We start from the raw sequence: 14,634 nt of genomic DNA, 5'->3' as shown, positions 1-14,634 counted from the left end.
GGAGAAACAAGTGAATGAAAGAATTGAGTGAGCTTTGTCGGGGCATGTGATAACAACTAAACTTTCAAAGGCATCGTCCTTAAGTACCACTAGCCAAAAAGTCTAGAGGGACCATCAAGTAAATAATTTATTCAATTAAAATGTCCATATTAATTAATCATAAGCAGATCATTAATGAAGCTGATACATGCATATCCATTTCCTTATTGATATCCTGGATCGGCTTGATACCTTATTCAAAAGCATTAACTAAAATGCCTTTTGAAGTAAGCAAGCCAACGTGCTATTTAATAAGAGAAGAGTTTTTTATTATACACTTTTTCACTACACTACAAATTCATAGTAATCAATCCCGATTAGAGAAAGATGTAAGTTAAAAAATAAAGCACATTTTTTATTCATAAGTTATTTTGCTACTAAAAGTTTTTGGTATCATTTAGTATATTTTTATTTAATGATAAATTACGAGTCAAACCTAGGACTAACTTTCTCTGACGCATACTGTTTTTGTTTTTATCTTACCTCTCTATATTATAAGTAATCAATTCATTCGATAATATATAAATGTAAAATGCAATTTTAACGATCGATCACTATATATATATATATATATATAATTCGCAATTAATAGTGATAGGAATGTAGAATTGAATTGAATTTGGTGGATTAATTTATTTAACCCGCCAAAATGAATTGAGATGAGTATTGTGAGTCAATTTTTTAATCTATGAATCCAATAGGTCAAGAAGAGATGCATCAAGTTGGGTTGACCCACTAGGTTGAATTGTTTGGTTAAACATTTTTTGTTAGATATAATGTTTTGTGAATTACTATAATCATAAATTTCATGTTAATTTTTTTTTGTTATGAACTATATATTTATTTAACTCATGATTAACACAAGAAGAAATCTCTAAAGGATGGATGACTATTAAGATTCACCTTGAGAAGATTTATGACTTACAGTCTTGTGTCTTTCTTCATAAACACTTATAAGAGAAAAAATAAAAAGAATTAAATAATTTTTTTATTAATTAAATTTAACTTATGCATAAGTTAAAAATCAACTTTTGAAGAGTTTATATGAAAGAATTCTTACAAATTAACTTATACATAAATTAATTTTAACTTATAAAAAAATTATTTCATTTTTTTTATTTTTCCCCTATAAATACTTATTAAGAAATTATCCACCCTATCCATCTTCTTTGAATAGTGAAGCCTTGAAGAGTTTTACTCCGAACATAGGTATTTGCAAGGAAAATCCCTTATCTCCCTATTTGTCACTCCCAATTTATTATCCTAGCTATGGGATATTCTTCCTGCACTAGTCATTCTTTCTTCTACCCTTGGCAAATAATGTGAAATACCAAATTTGTTATTCACTTAAAAGTTGAAATACACCATCCCTCTCCATTGTGTACCCATGTTCATTTGTGTGTCTCTTCTCTTCTTTTGCGAGTCTCTCCTCCTCCTCGTGTTGTATTTAATTTATGCTTCCTCTGTGAATCTCTTCTCCTCCTCCGTGAGTGTCTTTTCCTCCACCGCTATGAGTATCGATGTGTCATTGATGATAAGTTTGTTTTTTTTTTTATCGTGTTTTATCCATATGAATTGACAATCCCAATAAATCATGCAAAATGGTATACGGATTGTCAAACCGTATAAGTTATACTTTTATATATTTTAATTATTTTATAAATAATTATTTTATTACTTTATATATTTTAAAATCAATGTATAAATTAAATTTTTTTTATTTAACTATTTTATAAATAACTATTTTAATACTTTTAAATAAATTTAATTATTTAAAAGTATTAAAATAGTTATTTATAAAATAATTAAATAATAAAATTTGGAAATTTTTATAATGTAATTTTTTGAAAATTTAGTTAAATAACAAAAATAGGTAATATTGTTTAAGAAAAATGTTATTTATTAATATATTTATATAAATATTATTAAAGATTGTCAATCTTATAGACCATACAGATTGTCAATTTTATAGGAAGAAAAAAATATGTTGGATGTAAAAAGAATAATGTTAAAATTATAAAAAATACACTGGGTGTAAAAAAAAAAATGACAGATGAAAAAAAATCCCCTAACTATTCTTGGAGATGTATTTTTTTATTTCCTCGTGTCTCTAGTTTTTAATGTCATGATTCCCCCCAGAAAAATATGGCCCTTAATTTCTGCTCAAATGTATGATTTTTATTTATTTAACTTATCATTTCAACCAATAATTAAAACCCAACCACTTTATTTCCATAAGCCTTTCGTATCAAATCTGTTCGTACCATATAACAAATTAAAATTGCAAAAGAATAATCTGCCATTCTTGATATATTGAATTGTTTTTTATTTATTTTTATAACTGATATATTGAATTGTTTATTACCTTGCACGTAGTAAGTGAAATATCAGGAGCCAATCTATTTAATTTTAATGTCCTATATATCTTATATTCCCCAATGCGAAATTGCAAATAATTTCTGGATCCGATTGGAGACATGTGATTAAGATTGGAAACATGATTAAGAAGCAAGCAACGTGGTCACTAAATCTGCTTGGATGCTGCAATATTTTTTGCATTTGAAATTATTAATACAATCCACAATTAATTAATATTAATATTATGGATTAATTATATGCATGATCTGGCACAAATTGTTTCTTGCTTCTGGAAATGTTGTGTCTGGTTATCGTTCACCTGTACTTGTTCACCAACCTTGCTACAACTAGAAAAAAAAAAACTAAAAAACTATCAACGACACTTATTAGATAGGAAATTGAAATAATAGAATAATAATAAAAAATGCTAATGCATGTAATAGACTACTTCCAGGAACACATGCATACATCTATTTTAGTTTTGTAGCTGATATAAACTACTACCCATTTAGGAAATTAAAATAAACAATATTTGGATACCAATGTCTCCTGACCATAGTTTATGGGTGGAATCAGGTAGAAGTTAGGGAAACAAATATAACTTAGATAAATTTATACTAAATAATCTATATTGACTATTCTTTTTATTAAAAAATCACAATTAATTATGTTATAAAAATTTATTTAAGTAAATTTTGATGAATGCCGGTTACAACTTAATATTTAATTTGCTTTTTCAAAGTTTATAAAATGGTGTTTAGACTCATAAATTAATTTAAAAATAGACTCATACACTCAAAGTAGATTGAAGACTCATGTAATAAATAATGACAAGAAAAACAAACTTGAGATGAGAGAAAAAAATATATGTGAAAAATAGTAAAAAGAAAAATAATTATTGGTATGTCTCAAAATTTAAGTTGTTCCTTATGTAATATTCATAAATTTAACTTATAGGTAAAGGTTAATAACAAATAGTAGTACCATTTAATTCCTCAAACCAATTATTACCAATTTAAAAGTAAGGATAATAAAATTATTTGATTATAATATAAATTTTATAATCTTTAAATATATTATAAAAGAAAAAATATTTAAAAGAAAATAAATAACACTCAAATATTTAGAAAGTTTCGGCTACAATTCCATTAGAAAAAAATAGAATTTTTACATTAGCTCACAACTAGTCTAGCATATTATTGAAAACAACTTAATTATCTTAAAATCCTTTTTTGGCACTAGTTTTTTTTTTTTTATAATTGACCCCAAAACAACTCCATATTTAATAACAAATAGAATTTAGACAACTATCTTATTTTAAATTTCATAATTAATGAATTTATTATTTTTTCTCTCTCGTGTAATTTATGTATAAAGCTAAAATTTCATATTAATTTAGTTCCATTTTTCTTTCATGTTATATATATATATATATATATATATATATATATATATATATATATATATATATATAAAACTTCATTGCGGAACTTATAAATATGATACTTGTAAATCTTTTCCAATATTTACATTATAATTTTCAATTAAAAATTTTAGATAAAGAGTATTGTTGTTAATTAAAAATTATAAAAATTAAAATTACAAAATTTTGATTATCACACACACACATGTCCTATACTCTTTATTATTTTAAATTTTTAATATAAGAGTAAATTTTATTGAAACAGAAACGAATTTCTTAGTAATTGAAAATTTAGTAACTAATCTAACAACTAAAATATTAGTCTTTAAGTAATTGGTTAAAATGAAAAATAAAATATTATTGAACGATTATTTTTTATATATTTCAATCATATTAAATAAATAAAAATTAAGTTAAAATAAATAAGAACAGTGTATCTAAAGTGAATATATTGTATAAAATTTTTAATTAATTAAACAATAATTATTAAGATTTTAATATTTTTATAATTTATTAACTTTGAAGTACTTTTTCAATTAACAATTACATTCTTTATTTATAATCTTAATTAACAATTATAATGAAGATATTGGGAAAAAAATTAAAGTATTAATGTATTATACTTATAAGTTGTATTAATAAAATAAAATAAAATGTGTTATAAAGAAAGATATTATAGGACATATGTTATAGGTATCATGTATAAAATTTTAACTTCACACATAAATGACATGAGAGAGAAAAAATAATACATTAAATATGATAATAATTACATTAATGATAAAATATTTAGAATAACACAAATTGTTTAAATTATATTGATTATAAAAGATGGGGTTGTTTACCCCCTCCCTCCCCCCATTTTTTATGTGGAATAAATTAAAGAGACTGTTTCTTTATATGTAAATATTAGTTTGTTAGATTTTTGTTAAAAATGTCAGTGGGAGATTTAAACATGTGAACTTTCCCCTCTTCCTTCTCCCTTTGCCCTTAAGTCCCTTTTTCTAACCATTAGGTCATTCTTATATCTCTTTCTTTGTTGCACTAGTGTGGGATTCTTTTTTGCACTAGTGACCATAGTTTTAATAACCAAACCGACTCGATCGGTTTGGTTGGGTCAAGTCTCTTGTGATATTGGTCATGTCATTGACTTGGATTGTTTCTATCCAATCCAGTTTGACTTGGTCAGTTCTATAGTTGAATTAATAACCTAATTTGGTTGATCTAATGAATCGTTTTGGTTGAACTGGTTGACCCAATATTAATTATTTTTTAAGAATATAAAATTTAATGAAAATGCAAAAAATATGGTACACTTAAGAATTGAACAAAGACTTGAAAATTATTTTATGGATCAACTTACTACAAAACTATCATGATTAATTATTAATTTATGACACAATTAATATAGATATTTATATTTTATATTACTTTCACTGATATGTGTGGTTCAACTATTGATCCACTAGTTTGATCAAAATCCAAGTGTCTCAACTAGGTTGTCGACTGGTCCAAATTTTGAAACGTTGTAGTAATAGTCAATGGCATAACTTATCTCACCATGACATAACCAGATATATGTTTTCTTGTTAGTGTTGTAAATTAGTTCCTTAAGTTTTTTAGTGAAAGTCAATGGCAAATTGTTTGAATTCTTTGATACATTATAAAAGGTCACTTAGAAAAGGGACTTGTTTACACTATTAGAGGATGAACTTATATTGTTAGGGGTACTCAAATGCAAATTGGGTAAGTAATGCAAGTGATGGGCGATACACTTCAGGTTACCATATTTTCATGGTGTTTATGGTGGAAATTTGTTTTAATAATTGAAAATAAATAAATTGATCTTCCACTCTTGATTTTAATCAACCACAAACAACTTAGTTTATTTAGTGGGACAAAATTGTAATTATGAGTTCTTTTTGGTGAAACAAATAATCAATATGACTTTCAACTAATGGAAGTATGAGATAAATTGAACAAACATAAATTCTTAACAAAATAATGTATTACTATCGAAAATACTCATTTTGATGATTATAATTTGTTATAGATGTGATTTTCAATAATCAATAAATTAACATATTATAGATCAAAAATACATTTTTATCAATATCACAAAAGTAGTTTTCTAGTAAATTTATAGTTTTTTGATAATATAGATGCTTTCTGAAACAAGTAAATGTAATCAATTTTGATTAAAAAGAATAAATTACAATGAAATTAAATCAAAAGACTTGTAAAATAAAGTGTTTTAAAAGTAAATCAAATTGAAATGAAAGATAATGTAAAAGTTGCAGGAAAGTAAAGTGCTAATGAAATGTAAATTGAATTGAAATGCAAGACAATGTAAAAGTTGCAGAAAAGTAAAAAACAAGTAAAGAAGTATGGGTTTAGAGAGTAAATGGAAATTGGAAGGAGTATAGAATTTGGAGAAGAAATGTAGAAGAAGAGAATTGCATGAAACATAGATCATAGAAAATAAATGATAAGAAATTGTAGATCGCATCAAAGTATGGGTTTGAACATATACTTTGTCCTAGTAACCAGTAGCCATTTTCCTTGTGCGGCATGTTGGTGTAAAGGTTTCTATGTGATCTTTATAACCTAGAAAAAATGTCTATTGTTGTGCTTATTTATAGTTTAATTCAAGTCAACGGTCAATTTACAAGATTCATACAAGTGTACAACTTATTCAAATTAACTATATATGATGTTGACACCTATATCTTCGCGATCTCTATCGGAAAACTGTTAATAACCATCGTTGTATACTTGATCAAAACAACATGCCTTCAATGATCCTTTCTTTACTCTTTTTGAGGAACATATAAATTCAATAACTTGTCTTTAGAGATAGTCTTCATCTTCTAAGTTTTGCCTTGATTTACCTTCAAACCAAATCAATTTGTATCCTTTTTTATGGTCATCATAACATGATCACCTCAGTATCATGTTCTTTCATTCCATTTAATCCCAATACTTAGAAAACTTTACTTACACCCCCAACACATGGGTGGTAAACCTATCTCATGGAAGAGTAATACACAAAGTGTTAATTCTAGATAAAGTACAGAATTACAATATTGAGCGATGACTCAACCACATGCAACTCTTACGGATAACAATTTGTAAACCAAAAGTGCAAGGTGGACTTGGTTTTAGAAGCCTTTGCACTCTTAACCAAGCCTTTTCCCATAAAATTTGGTTGGAACATTATTGAGGAGCCTAGTGCCGTATGAGTTTGTGTTATCAAGGATAAGTATAATTGTGGAGCCTCCATGGTTCCTCAAATCAAGATCCATCAAAAGCATCCCATATTTGGAAGGGTTTGGCCAATAACTGGAGCACACTACTTGCAATCTAACTTGGTCTTTAAATAGTGATAATACTATTCGGTTTTGGAAAGATAGTTGGATCCCTGACATCCACTCCCTTGAATCCATGACGTTGGATAACATTCCTAGTCATGAGTAGAATTATCTTGTTTCAGCTTATGGATCCAGGGATGATTGGAGATGGAATGTGCTTAATATTCTCCTACCACCTAACGTATACTCTTTGATTGCTTCGGTTAGTCATTGATGCATTGCATTTTAAACCATTCATGCATATAATTTCACTTAGAAAATGTTGCATATTCTTATATTTAGGACTCATTTATCTTGCATTTGAATTGATTTTCATTTCTTTTTTGAACCAGTTACGCTTTTGGTATTATCATGTTTCAAGGTTGTATCTTGAGTTCCAAGACATCAAATCAAGGAGAAAGATGCATGGTGACACCAAAAATTGAAGTTAAGAACATATAGACACTTGAAGATTACAAGAAAAGTACAATCGGGTCACCTAGCATATTTCATGGCCATGACATCCAAAGTCATGGTTATGATTATGTTGATCTCCACTGACATATGTCACAATCGTGACATTAAGAATCATGGTTGTGCCTTGATCTAACTTATAGTTTCACATTTTGATAGCAAAATGTCATGAACATGACATTTTAGGTCATGGCCATAACCTACGTCAAGTTTAAAATCTTCTCTTTTGCGATTTTGATTGTAATTTGGGCCTAAATCTTTATCTTTTCCTTAACCCATTCTCTTTAAATTGAGCATTTTAATTAGGATCAGTGACTCAAATTTGGATTAGCTTAAAGTTTAGAGAGAGAGAATGGAGGATCATCTTCATCTTGAACTCTGTTTTGGTTTGGTATGTCTTTTATTTTCTGTTGTTTTTATGATCATGAATGAGTAGTCATTTTGTTATAGGATTGGGGCTTAGCCCTTGAAAACTATTGATGCTTAATTGATTTATCTTATGTTCTTTTTTTTTTCTCATCTTGACTTCTCTTCTATTGATTTTATCTATGCAAAGTGTTTGGCCACCATTTTTCATAATCATGGATGCTCAAGGAAGATCTAAGAGATGAATCTAATTGTTGGACCCGTAGGAGAGGAACTTAGGTACTAAATCATGAGAGTAAGTTTAATCATTTGAGGAATAAATGAATTAACAAAGAAGTTATAGGTTTAATTAAACATAACTACCATGAGAGTATGGATTAATTCAATTAGATACATCTTTGTATCCTGAGAAGGAACAAAGGTTACCTTAAGTAAATTACCTTCAAAGAGAACTGACAAGAGGTTAAAAGGTTAGATCAATAGGAAATCTTCGTGTGAAACCCAATCTTGGATGTTTTCTTATTATTGATTTCAATCTTTTCAAATATTTGCTTTATCTTTATCTTATATCTTTTCTTTTATCTTAAATTTAATCTTTTTTAATCTCAAATATTTTCTCATCCAATCAAATCTTCCCTTTTGTTTAATTTTGATTAAATTATGAAAATACAAAGCCAAAAACACAATTCCTATGAGTCCATAATTTTATTGCTTGATGACAATCATGCGCTTGTGGTAAATCTCACATTAGTCATCCAACCAAAAATGATGATGACATTCCGCTTTGAAGAGGATCTCAAGACGGTAAGTTCTCTATTCGAGAACCATATCACTATCTTTCCATGCCTATGAACACACGTATTGTGCAAAGTAATCCCTATTCCCCTTCATCTAGAAGTGGCATGGCTCTCAACGTGTTAAGCTCTTCTTATGGCATTTGGTGCATGACTGCCTAACCACAAGCAAGTTTAGATTTGCTAGACACATGACTAATTTTAGTGCTTTTCCTAGATGCAACTCTGAGGAGGAGTCCATTACGCATGTTCTCTGAGATTGTGAGTATGTAAAGGAGTTTTGGAAAGATTTTATTAGCCCCAATCACTGGACCAAGTTCTTCAATTAGGGCTTGCAAGATTGGATTGGTTTTAATCTTACAAAGAACCACTTAATAGCTCCTGCAAGGTCCTGGTAATCCTTCTTTAGATTTATGGTTTATTATCTCTAGAAGGATAGAAATGATTTAGTCTTTAGGGGAAAGTCTACCCTGCAATCTAGCCTCCACCATTAGATTCCAGCCCAAGCTTTTGCTCATTCATAAGGATTGTTATGCTGGTATGTGTTTTCATTTCAATACTGTTAGTAGAGATGTGGGTGCTACTTGGAAACTTCCTCCTTTAAAATTAATGTGGATGGATGGTATTTACCCTATTCGGGTACTAGGGCTTGTGGTAGAATCATTTGTGATTCCAATGCGGGAATTGTTAAATGTTTTTCCAAGTATCTAGGCTATTGCAATGTGCTCCTTGCAGAGATGCACAATTTGAAATACGACATTCAATTTTCCCGTGATCTCAATATTCAACAAGCTCATTTTAAGATGGATTTGCAAATGGTAGTTCAAATGATTAAAGGCAAAATCAATTACCTGAACTCCATTAGGAATAATTGTGAATGCTATTAGGAAGATTCTCCAAGCACCTAATTAGGGTACTACTCTTTCCTACATTGTCAAGGATGCTAACGCAGGGGCGGATTGGCTTGCCACTTTTGGACACAAAAGAAATCACTCTTTATTCAGTCTAGATTCTATTCCACGTATGTTTGATGTTCTAATCACAATGACTTTAGTAGTGGGTCTATTTCACTCCTTCTAGCACTATAATTTTTTTTATTTACCCTTTGTATTAAAAAAAAAAACTTTTATGGCTAAAGCATTTACTTTAAGAGATAGTGCAATTTTGCACAATGGAACCCATAAAATTAATGTGTGACAATCAATTCCTTATATCTATCCTTTAATCCATTTTTTCATGAGAACAAATCATATAGAAGTCAATTGTCATTTTCTTAGAGAAAAAAATTCCTCCACAACATTAAGACTTCCTCTGTTTGCTTTAGGGATTAGCTAGCTTGCTGACATCTTCAATAAACCTTTACACTACAAGATTTGTCACTATTAATGTGAGCTATTTAGAGTAAGCCTTTAATTCTTCAGTAATACAGAAAAACCATAGTTGGTTTGTCTACTAGTAAATCATAGATGACTTTTTTTCCTGTAATATTGAGGGATTATAGTGGATTTTCCATCAATAATTTAGAGTGGATTTTACTGTCTCTAAAATAAAAAAGTACATAGAGTGGGTTAAGCCCACTGTAATTACTAACGACTTAGCCGTTGATAATTACATTGTATTTTATCCCAACACCACCTACGTTTAAAAATATATATTTATATAAATTTTAAAAAGTTATTTGTAATTCAAAAATGAACTGAGTTTCTTGTAATTACAAATGGCTTAACCATTGGTAATTACATTGTCTGGATCTACTTAACATAGATTGTTAAAAATAAACTGAGTTACTTGTAATTCAGAAATGTTATTTAACCAATTGTTGATTGTTGGAAGATGAATGATACAAATAGGTGGACGACAACATTGGACATTTGGTCCAGTACTTTTGTCTTCTATATTGATCATCCAATCTTTTATAATCTGGTGGAACATTCAATCACGTAGAAGGGAGCACTCAGTCTAGGTGGTTCATTAACATAAGTTGTGTTGTAACTGTAATTGTTTTCTATTGTAACCGTTAATGGTTAGACAGTTAGTTGTTGTCTCCTTTATAAGGAGTTTTGTGTTTTGGGTTCGAAGAGCTTGAGAGAGCTTTGAAGTCCTTCAATTATGTTATTTGCATAAACTTAAAAACTTGTGTGATATATTTTCTCTTTCTACCATCTAAACTTCCTTATCTGAATAGAATTTCTCCAATCTTTGCCAACAAATTGGTATCTAGAGCTTCAATTCAAGATTAGTCCTATATCTATTTTGTGGTAGATCAAGTCATTAGTGACCAACCATTCTGTTTGTTATTTGTTTGTGTTGTGTCATCAAGATTCTATCAAGAAAATGGTCAACACAATCAAAATTAAGAAATTCACATGAAAGAATAGCTTCAACCTTTGGTGCATCAAGATGCAAACCTCGTTGAAAGAACAAGACATTTGGGCTCCTCTCTTCAGTCAATCATCAAAGATTAATACACTACTACAAAAATGGTTTTTTACGACGCACCTTCTAAGCGGTTCTCATAAAACCGTCTTGGAAAGAAACATGGTGACATTTTTGTAAATAAATGCAACATCTTTACAACGATTTGCGAAAACTGTCTTAGAAGACTGTCATTCTAAGATGGTTTTTACAAAACCATCTTAGAATATTTTCCACTTAAATAAAAACAAACACGCTTGTTCGACTTCGCCTCTCACTCAACACTACACACACTAACACACCTATTCACCTTCATTACCATTTCATTTTTCAGACACTACTGCCTATCCCTTTGTGATTGAACAAAACAGAAGACAGATAGGGGACGAAGTGGGAGCCGGTGGAGTAGGGCAGAATGAGTTCAATTGTACGATCTTAGGCAAAATCGGTGAAGGCACTTACGACCTCATCTTCCTCGTCCGAACCGAATCCCCTGCTGTCACTCACTCCAAATTTGTTGGCATAAAAAAGTTCAAGCAATCCAAGGACGGCAACGACATCTCCCCCACCGCCATCCGCGAAATCATGGTAACTAACTCTGTTTCTAACCTAACCTTTTCCTTTCCTCTTTCAATGCAATTTTTCATTTGCTCATTTTTTTTTGTTATTGCAGTTGCTGAAGAAGATTACACATGAGAACGTCGTTAAGCTCATCAACATACACATCAACCACGTCAACATGTCTCTCTACCTCGCCTTCAATTACGTCGAGCACAATCTCTATGTCGATATATCCTTCCATCGAGAAGCATTTTTCCTTTTTGTTGAGTGTGAAATAAATTGCTATGTTAAATGTGGGAGGAAATTATTAGGCATCACATGGACAAACTCAACCATTCGATTAATCAATACACTATTAAGTCTTTGCTATGGCAGCTGCTCAATGGACTAAGCTATCTGCATAGGTTTGAATTATTAACTGAATTTAGACATCACTAGTTTCTTTTTTGCGAGTGTTTCTTTTGTAAATAGATATAAGAGATACGTTGGTTTGAAGTTTCCCTTCTTGAACTACCTTGTCTACTAGCGTTCCCTAGTGTTTTGATTCCCCACACATGGGTTGCTTAAACATGGATTGTTTGCTCTCATTTGATTATTGGTTTCCTGAATATAAGAGATACTAACATGCAGGTTGTTGTAACCATTTGGTATCGTGCACCTGAGTTGCTTCTTGGAGCAAAACATTATACCAGTGTTGTTGGTATCCTTTTATTAAAGTTTTACTTTCTTTATGTGTTGGGTATCAAGGTGATTTTATTTTTTGTTTCATTCATATTTTCCAATCAAGGAATTGTTATGCTGTGGCATAGTTAGCTTCATAGTTACAAGTTTTGTGGTTCTGTTATCCCCAATTTGACTTGAGACACCTGCTTTAATGAGTTATAATTTTGCTGAATTGGAGATGTCCACAAGATTGACATAATATTTACATTTTAATTTATCCATTTGGATGTTGGGGGAAGCTTCTACTATGGTACACATAATCCACAATTAAACTTGTCCATGGTGTATAGTAATTGAATGTGTCTGTTGCATTTTCTCACTATTCTAAAAGTGGTCCATTACTCATCATTTTTCCTTAAATATACATTTAGATATGTGGGCTGTGGGATGCATTTTTGCTCAGTTCTTAACCTTGAAGCCACTATTTCAAGGGGTAGAAGTCAAAGCTACATCAAATCCCTTTCAGGTACTTGATGCAATAACTTATAGCTTTCTGGTTCTATAGTTGAATTTTGTGCCATTGATTTAGTTTTCTTTAGGTTGGTGTTGAAGTAATTTTTATATTAATGTAGTCTTTTCCTTTTGGATTTTGTATAGTTGTTGTTCTCTCTGTGCAGCTTGATAAACTTGACAAGATATTTAAGATTTTAGGTCATTTATCCGCTTAGAGTTTTTCTTTTTCCCTACTGGTGGACATTCATTCTGTTGATGAATATTCTAGAGCTATATCGTAGGACATTGTTAATGTGTCAGATCATCTCACATTAGAAAAGTGGTCTTCCTTAGCAAGTCTTCCACATTGGCAACAAGATGTGCGACATATACAAGGACACAAATAGTAAGATCTTTTGATATTATTGTAGGTGATGCTGCCAATTTTCATTATTTATGTGATTATACAATTATATGTAGGAATCATCTTTTCCTTTAGTATGTAGTCCTTCCTTACTTCCTCCTTTACTAACCTATTACTCTTTGAATTTTAAAATTAAATTGATTTTTTTTCTACTGTGAAATTAACGAATTTTCTTTCCTATCTGTGTAAAGTGACAATGTCGGTCTCTATAATGTTGTGCACCTGTCTCCAAAAAGCCTTGCATATGACCTCTTGTCAAAGATGCTTGAGTAAGTATTTTCCTTCTTACATTTTTAAAATTTTATTTTTGCTATGCCTATACAGAAAATGAAAAATGATATGTTCCATTTTCCATTTGAGTAATCCAAAATTGATACGTAAAATATGGGCCGAAGATTTTATTACTTTCACTTGTAACTATATCATTATCACCTATTACCCCTGCTAACTTTTTGTTGCTTTAATGGTCATGATCTCTAGTTTTTCAGTTTCAACCCCAGTCTATCTCTTCCTGCATTGTATGTTATTTGAACGTGGGATGCATTTTTACTGAGTTGTTTATTTAATTTCATTAATTGAATGTCTATTTGCAGGTTACATAGCATACAACTTTGTCATTGGTACTTACTCATACTGGGGGCCCAAAGCTGGCTATAATATACATCACATGGTGAGAATTTGCTTCATCCATTGACCCTTGTACATATGATTATACTATTGTAGTTGTTCCTTCTTTCTTATATATCTTGTTTCCTGCATGGAATTTATTCATGCCTAGTCAGTAAATACACTTTCCATGTAAGATATAATATGCTATTGTAATATTGAAGTTGGATTACTTTGGTAGACTGAAGTAGATTTGATATTTGGAGGAATTACAATTGTAAGTGGAATAGCGGGCACTTTAGCTGGAGGCTTTGTTCTGGATTATATGAGTAACACCTTATCAAATGCATTTAAGGTTGGAATTTAAAGTTAGATAAACTTATTTATTATGTTTTTACTTGCACTTGAAAATGTTAAGACTTTGATTTAAATTGCTTCACTTGAGGTACTGACCAACCTCTTATGAGAGGCATGTGTAACAACAATAAGTTTTGACCATCATGGTTTCAGTTTTGAAATTCTTAAATTGTATGTGACAGGTTGGAAAAAGTGTTTTATAATGGTATTCTAGATGGGCATTGTAATATTGAATATATTAACTTAAAGTGTAGCCATGAATGATTGAATTGCAACCTATACAATGACTTTTTTTTTATCCAGCCGTTGAAT

General features: G+C 29.9%; 1 protein-coding gene across 1 annotated transcript; it reads left to right on the top strand.

The window, feature by feature from the left end:
* Window positions 1–9,419: 9,419 nt before the first annotated feature.
* On the top strand, window positions 9,420–13,632 carry LOC114411168 (cyclin-dependent kinase E-1-like). The gene is made up of 9 exons (XM_028374923.1): window positions 9,420–9,507; window positions 11,554–11,807; window positions 11,893–12,003; window positions 12,081–12,184; window positions 12,374–12,480; window positions 12,875–12,969; window positions 13,121–13,154; window positions 13,257–13,341; window positions 13,551–13,632. The coding sequence occupies exons 1-9, from the start codon at window positions 9,420–9,422 to the stop codon at window positions 13,630–13,632; spliced, it is 960 nt and encodes a 319-aa protein (XP_028230724.1).
* The last annotated feature ends 1,002 nt before the right edge of the window (window positions 13,633–14,634 follow it).

Source organism: Glycine soja, chromosome 5, assembly GCF_004193775.1.
Source record: "Glycine soja cultivar W05 chromosome 5, ASM419377v2, whole genome shotgun sequence".
Classification (NCBI taxonomy): Eukaryota; Viridiplantae; Streptophyta; class Magnoliopsida; order Fabales; family Fabaceae; genus Glycine; species Glycine soja.
This window is presented reverse-complemented; position numbering and strand designations above follow the sequence as displayed.

Coding starts and splice junctions, on each gene's coding strand:
- LOC114411168 (XM_028374923.1), top strand. CDS start 9,420: ATGGATGGTATTTACCCTATTCGGGTACTAGGGCTTGTGGTAGAATCA. Junction 13,155..13,256: donor CAAGATATTTAAGATTTTAG/GTCATTTATCCG, acceptor TTAATGTGTCAG/ATCATCTCACATTAGAAAAG. Junction 13,342..13,550: donor CATATACAAGGACACAAATA/GTAAGATCTTTT, acceptor ATCTGTGTAAAG/TGACAATGTCGGTCTCTATA.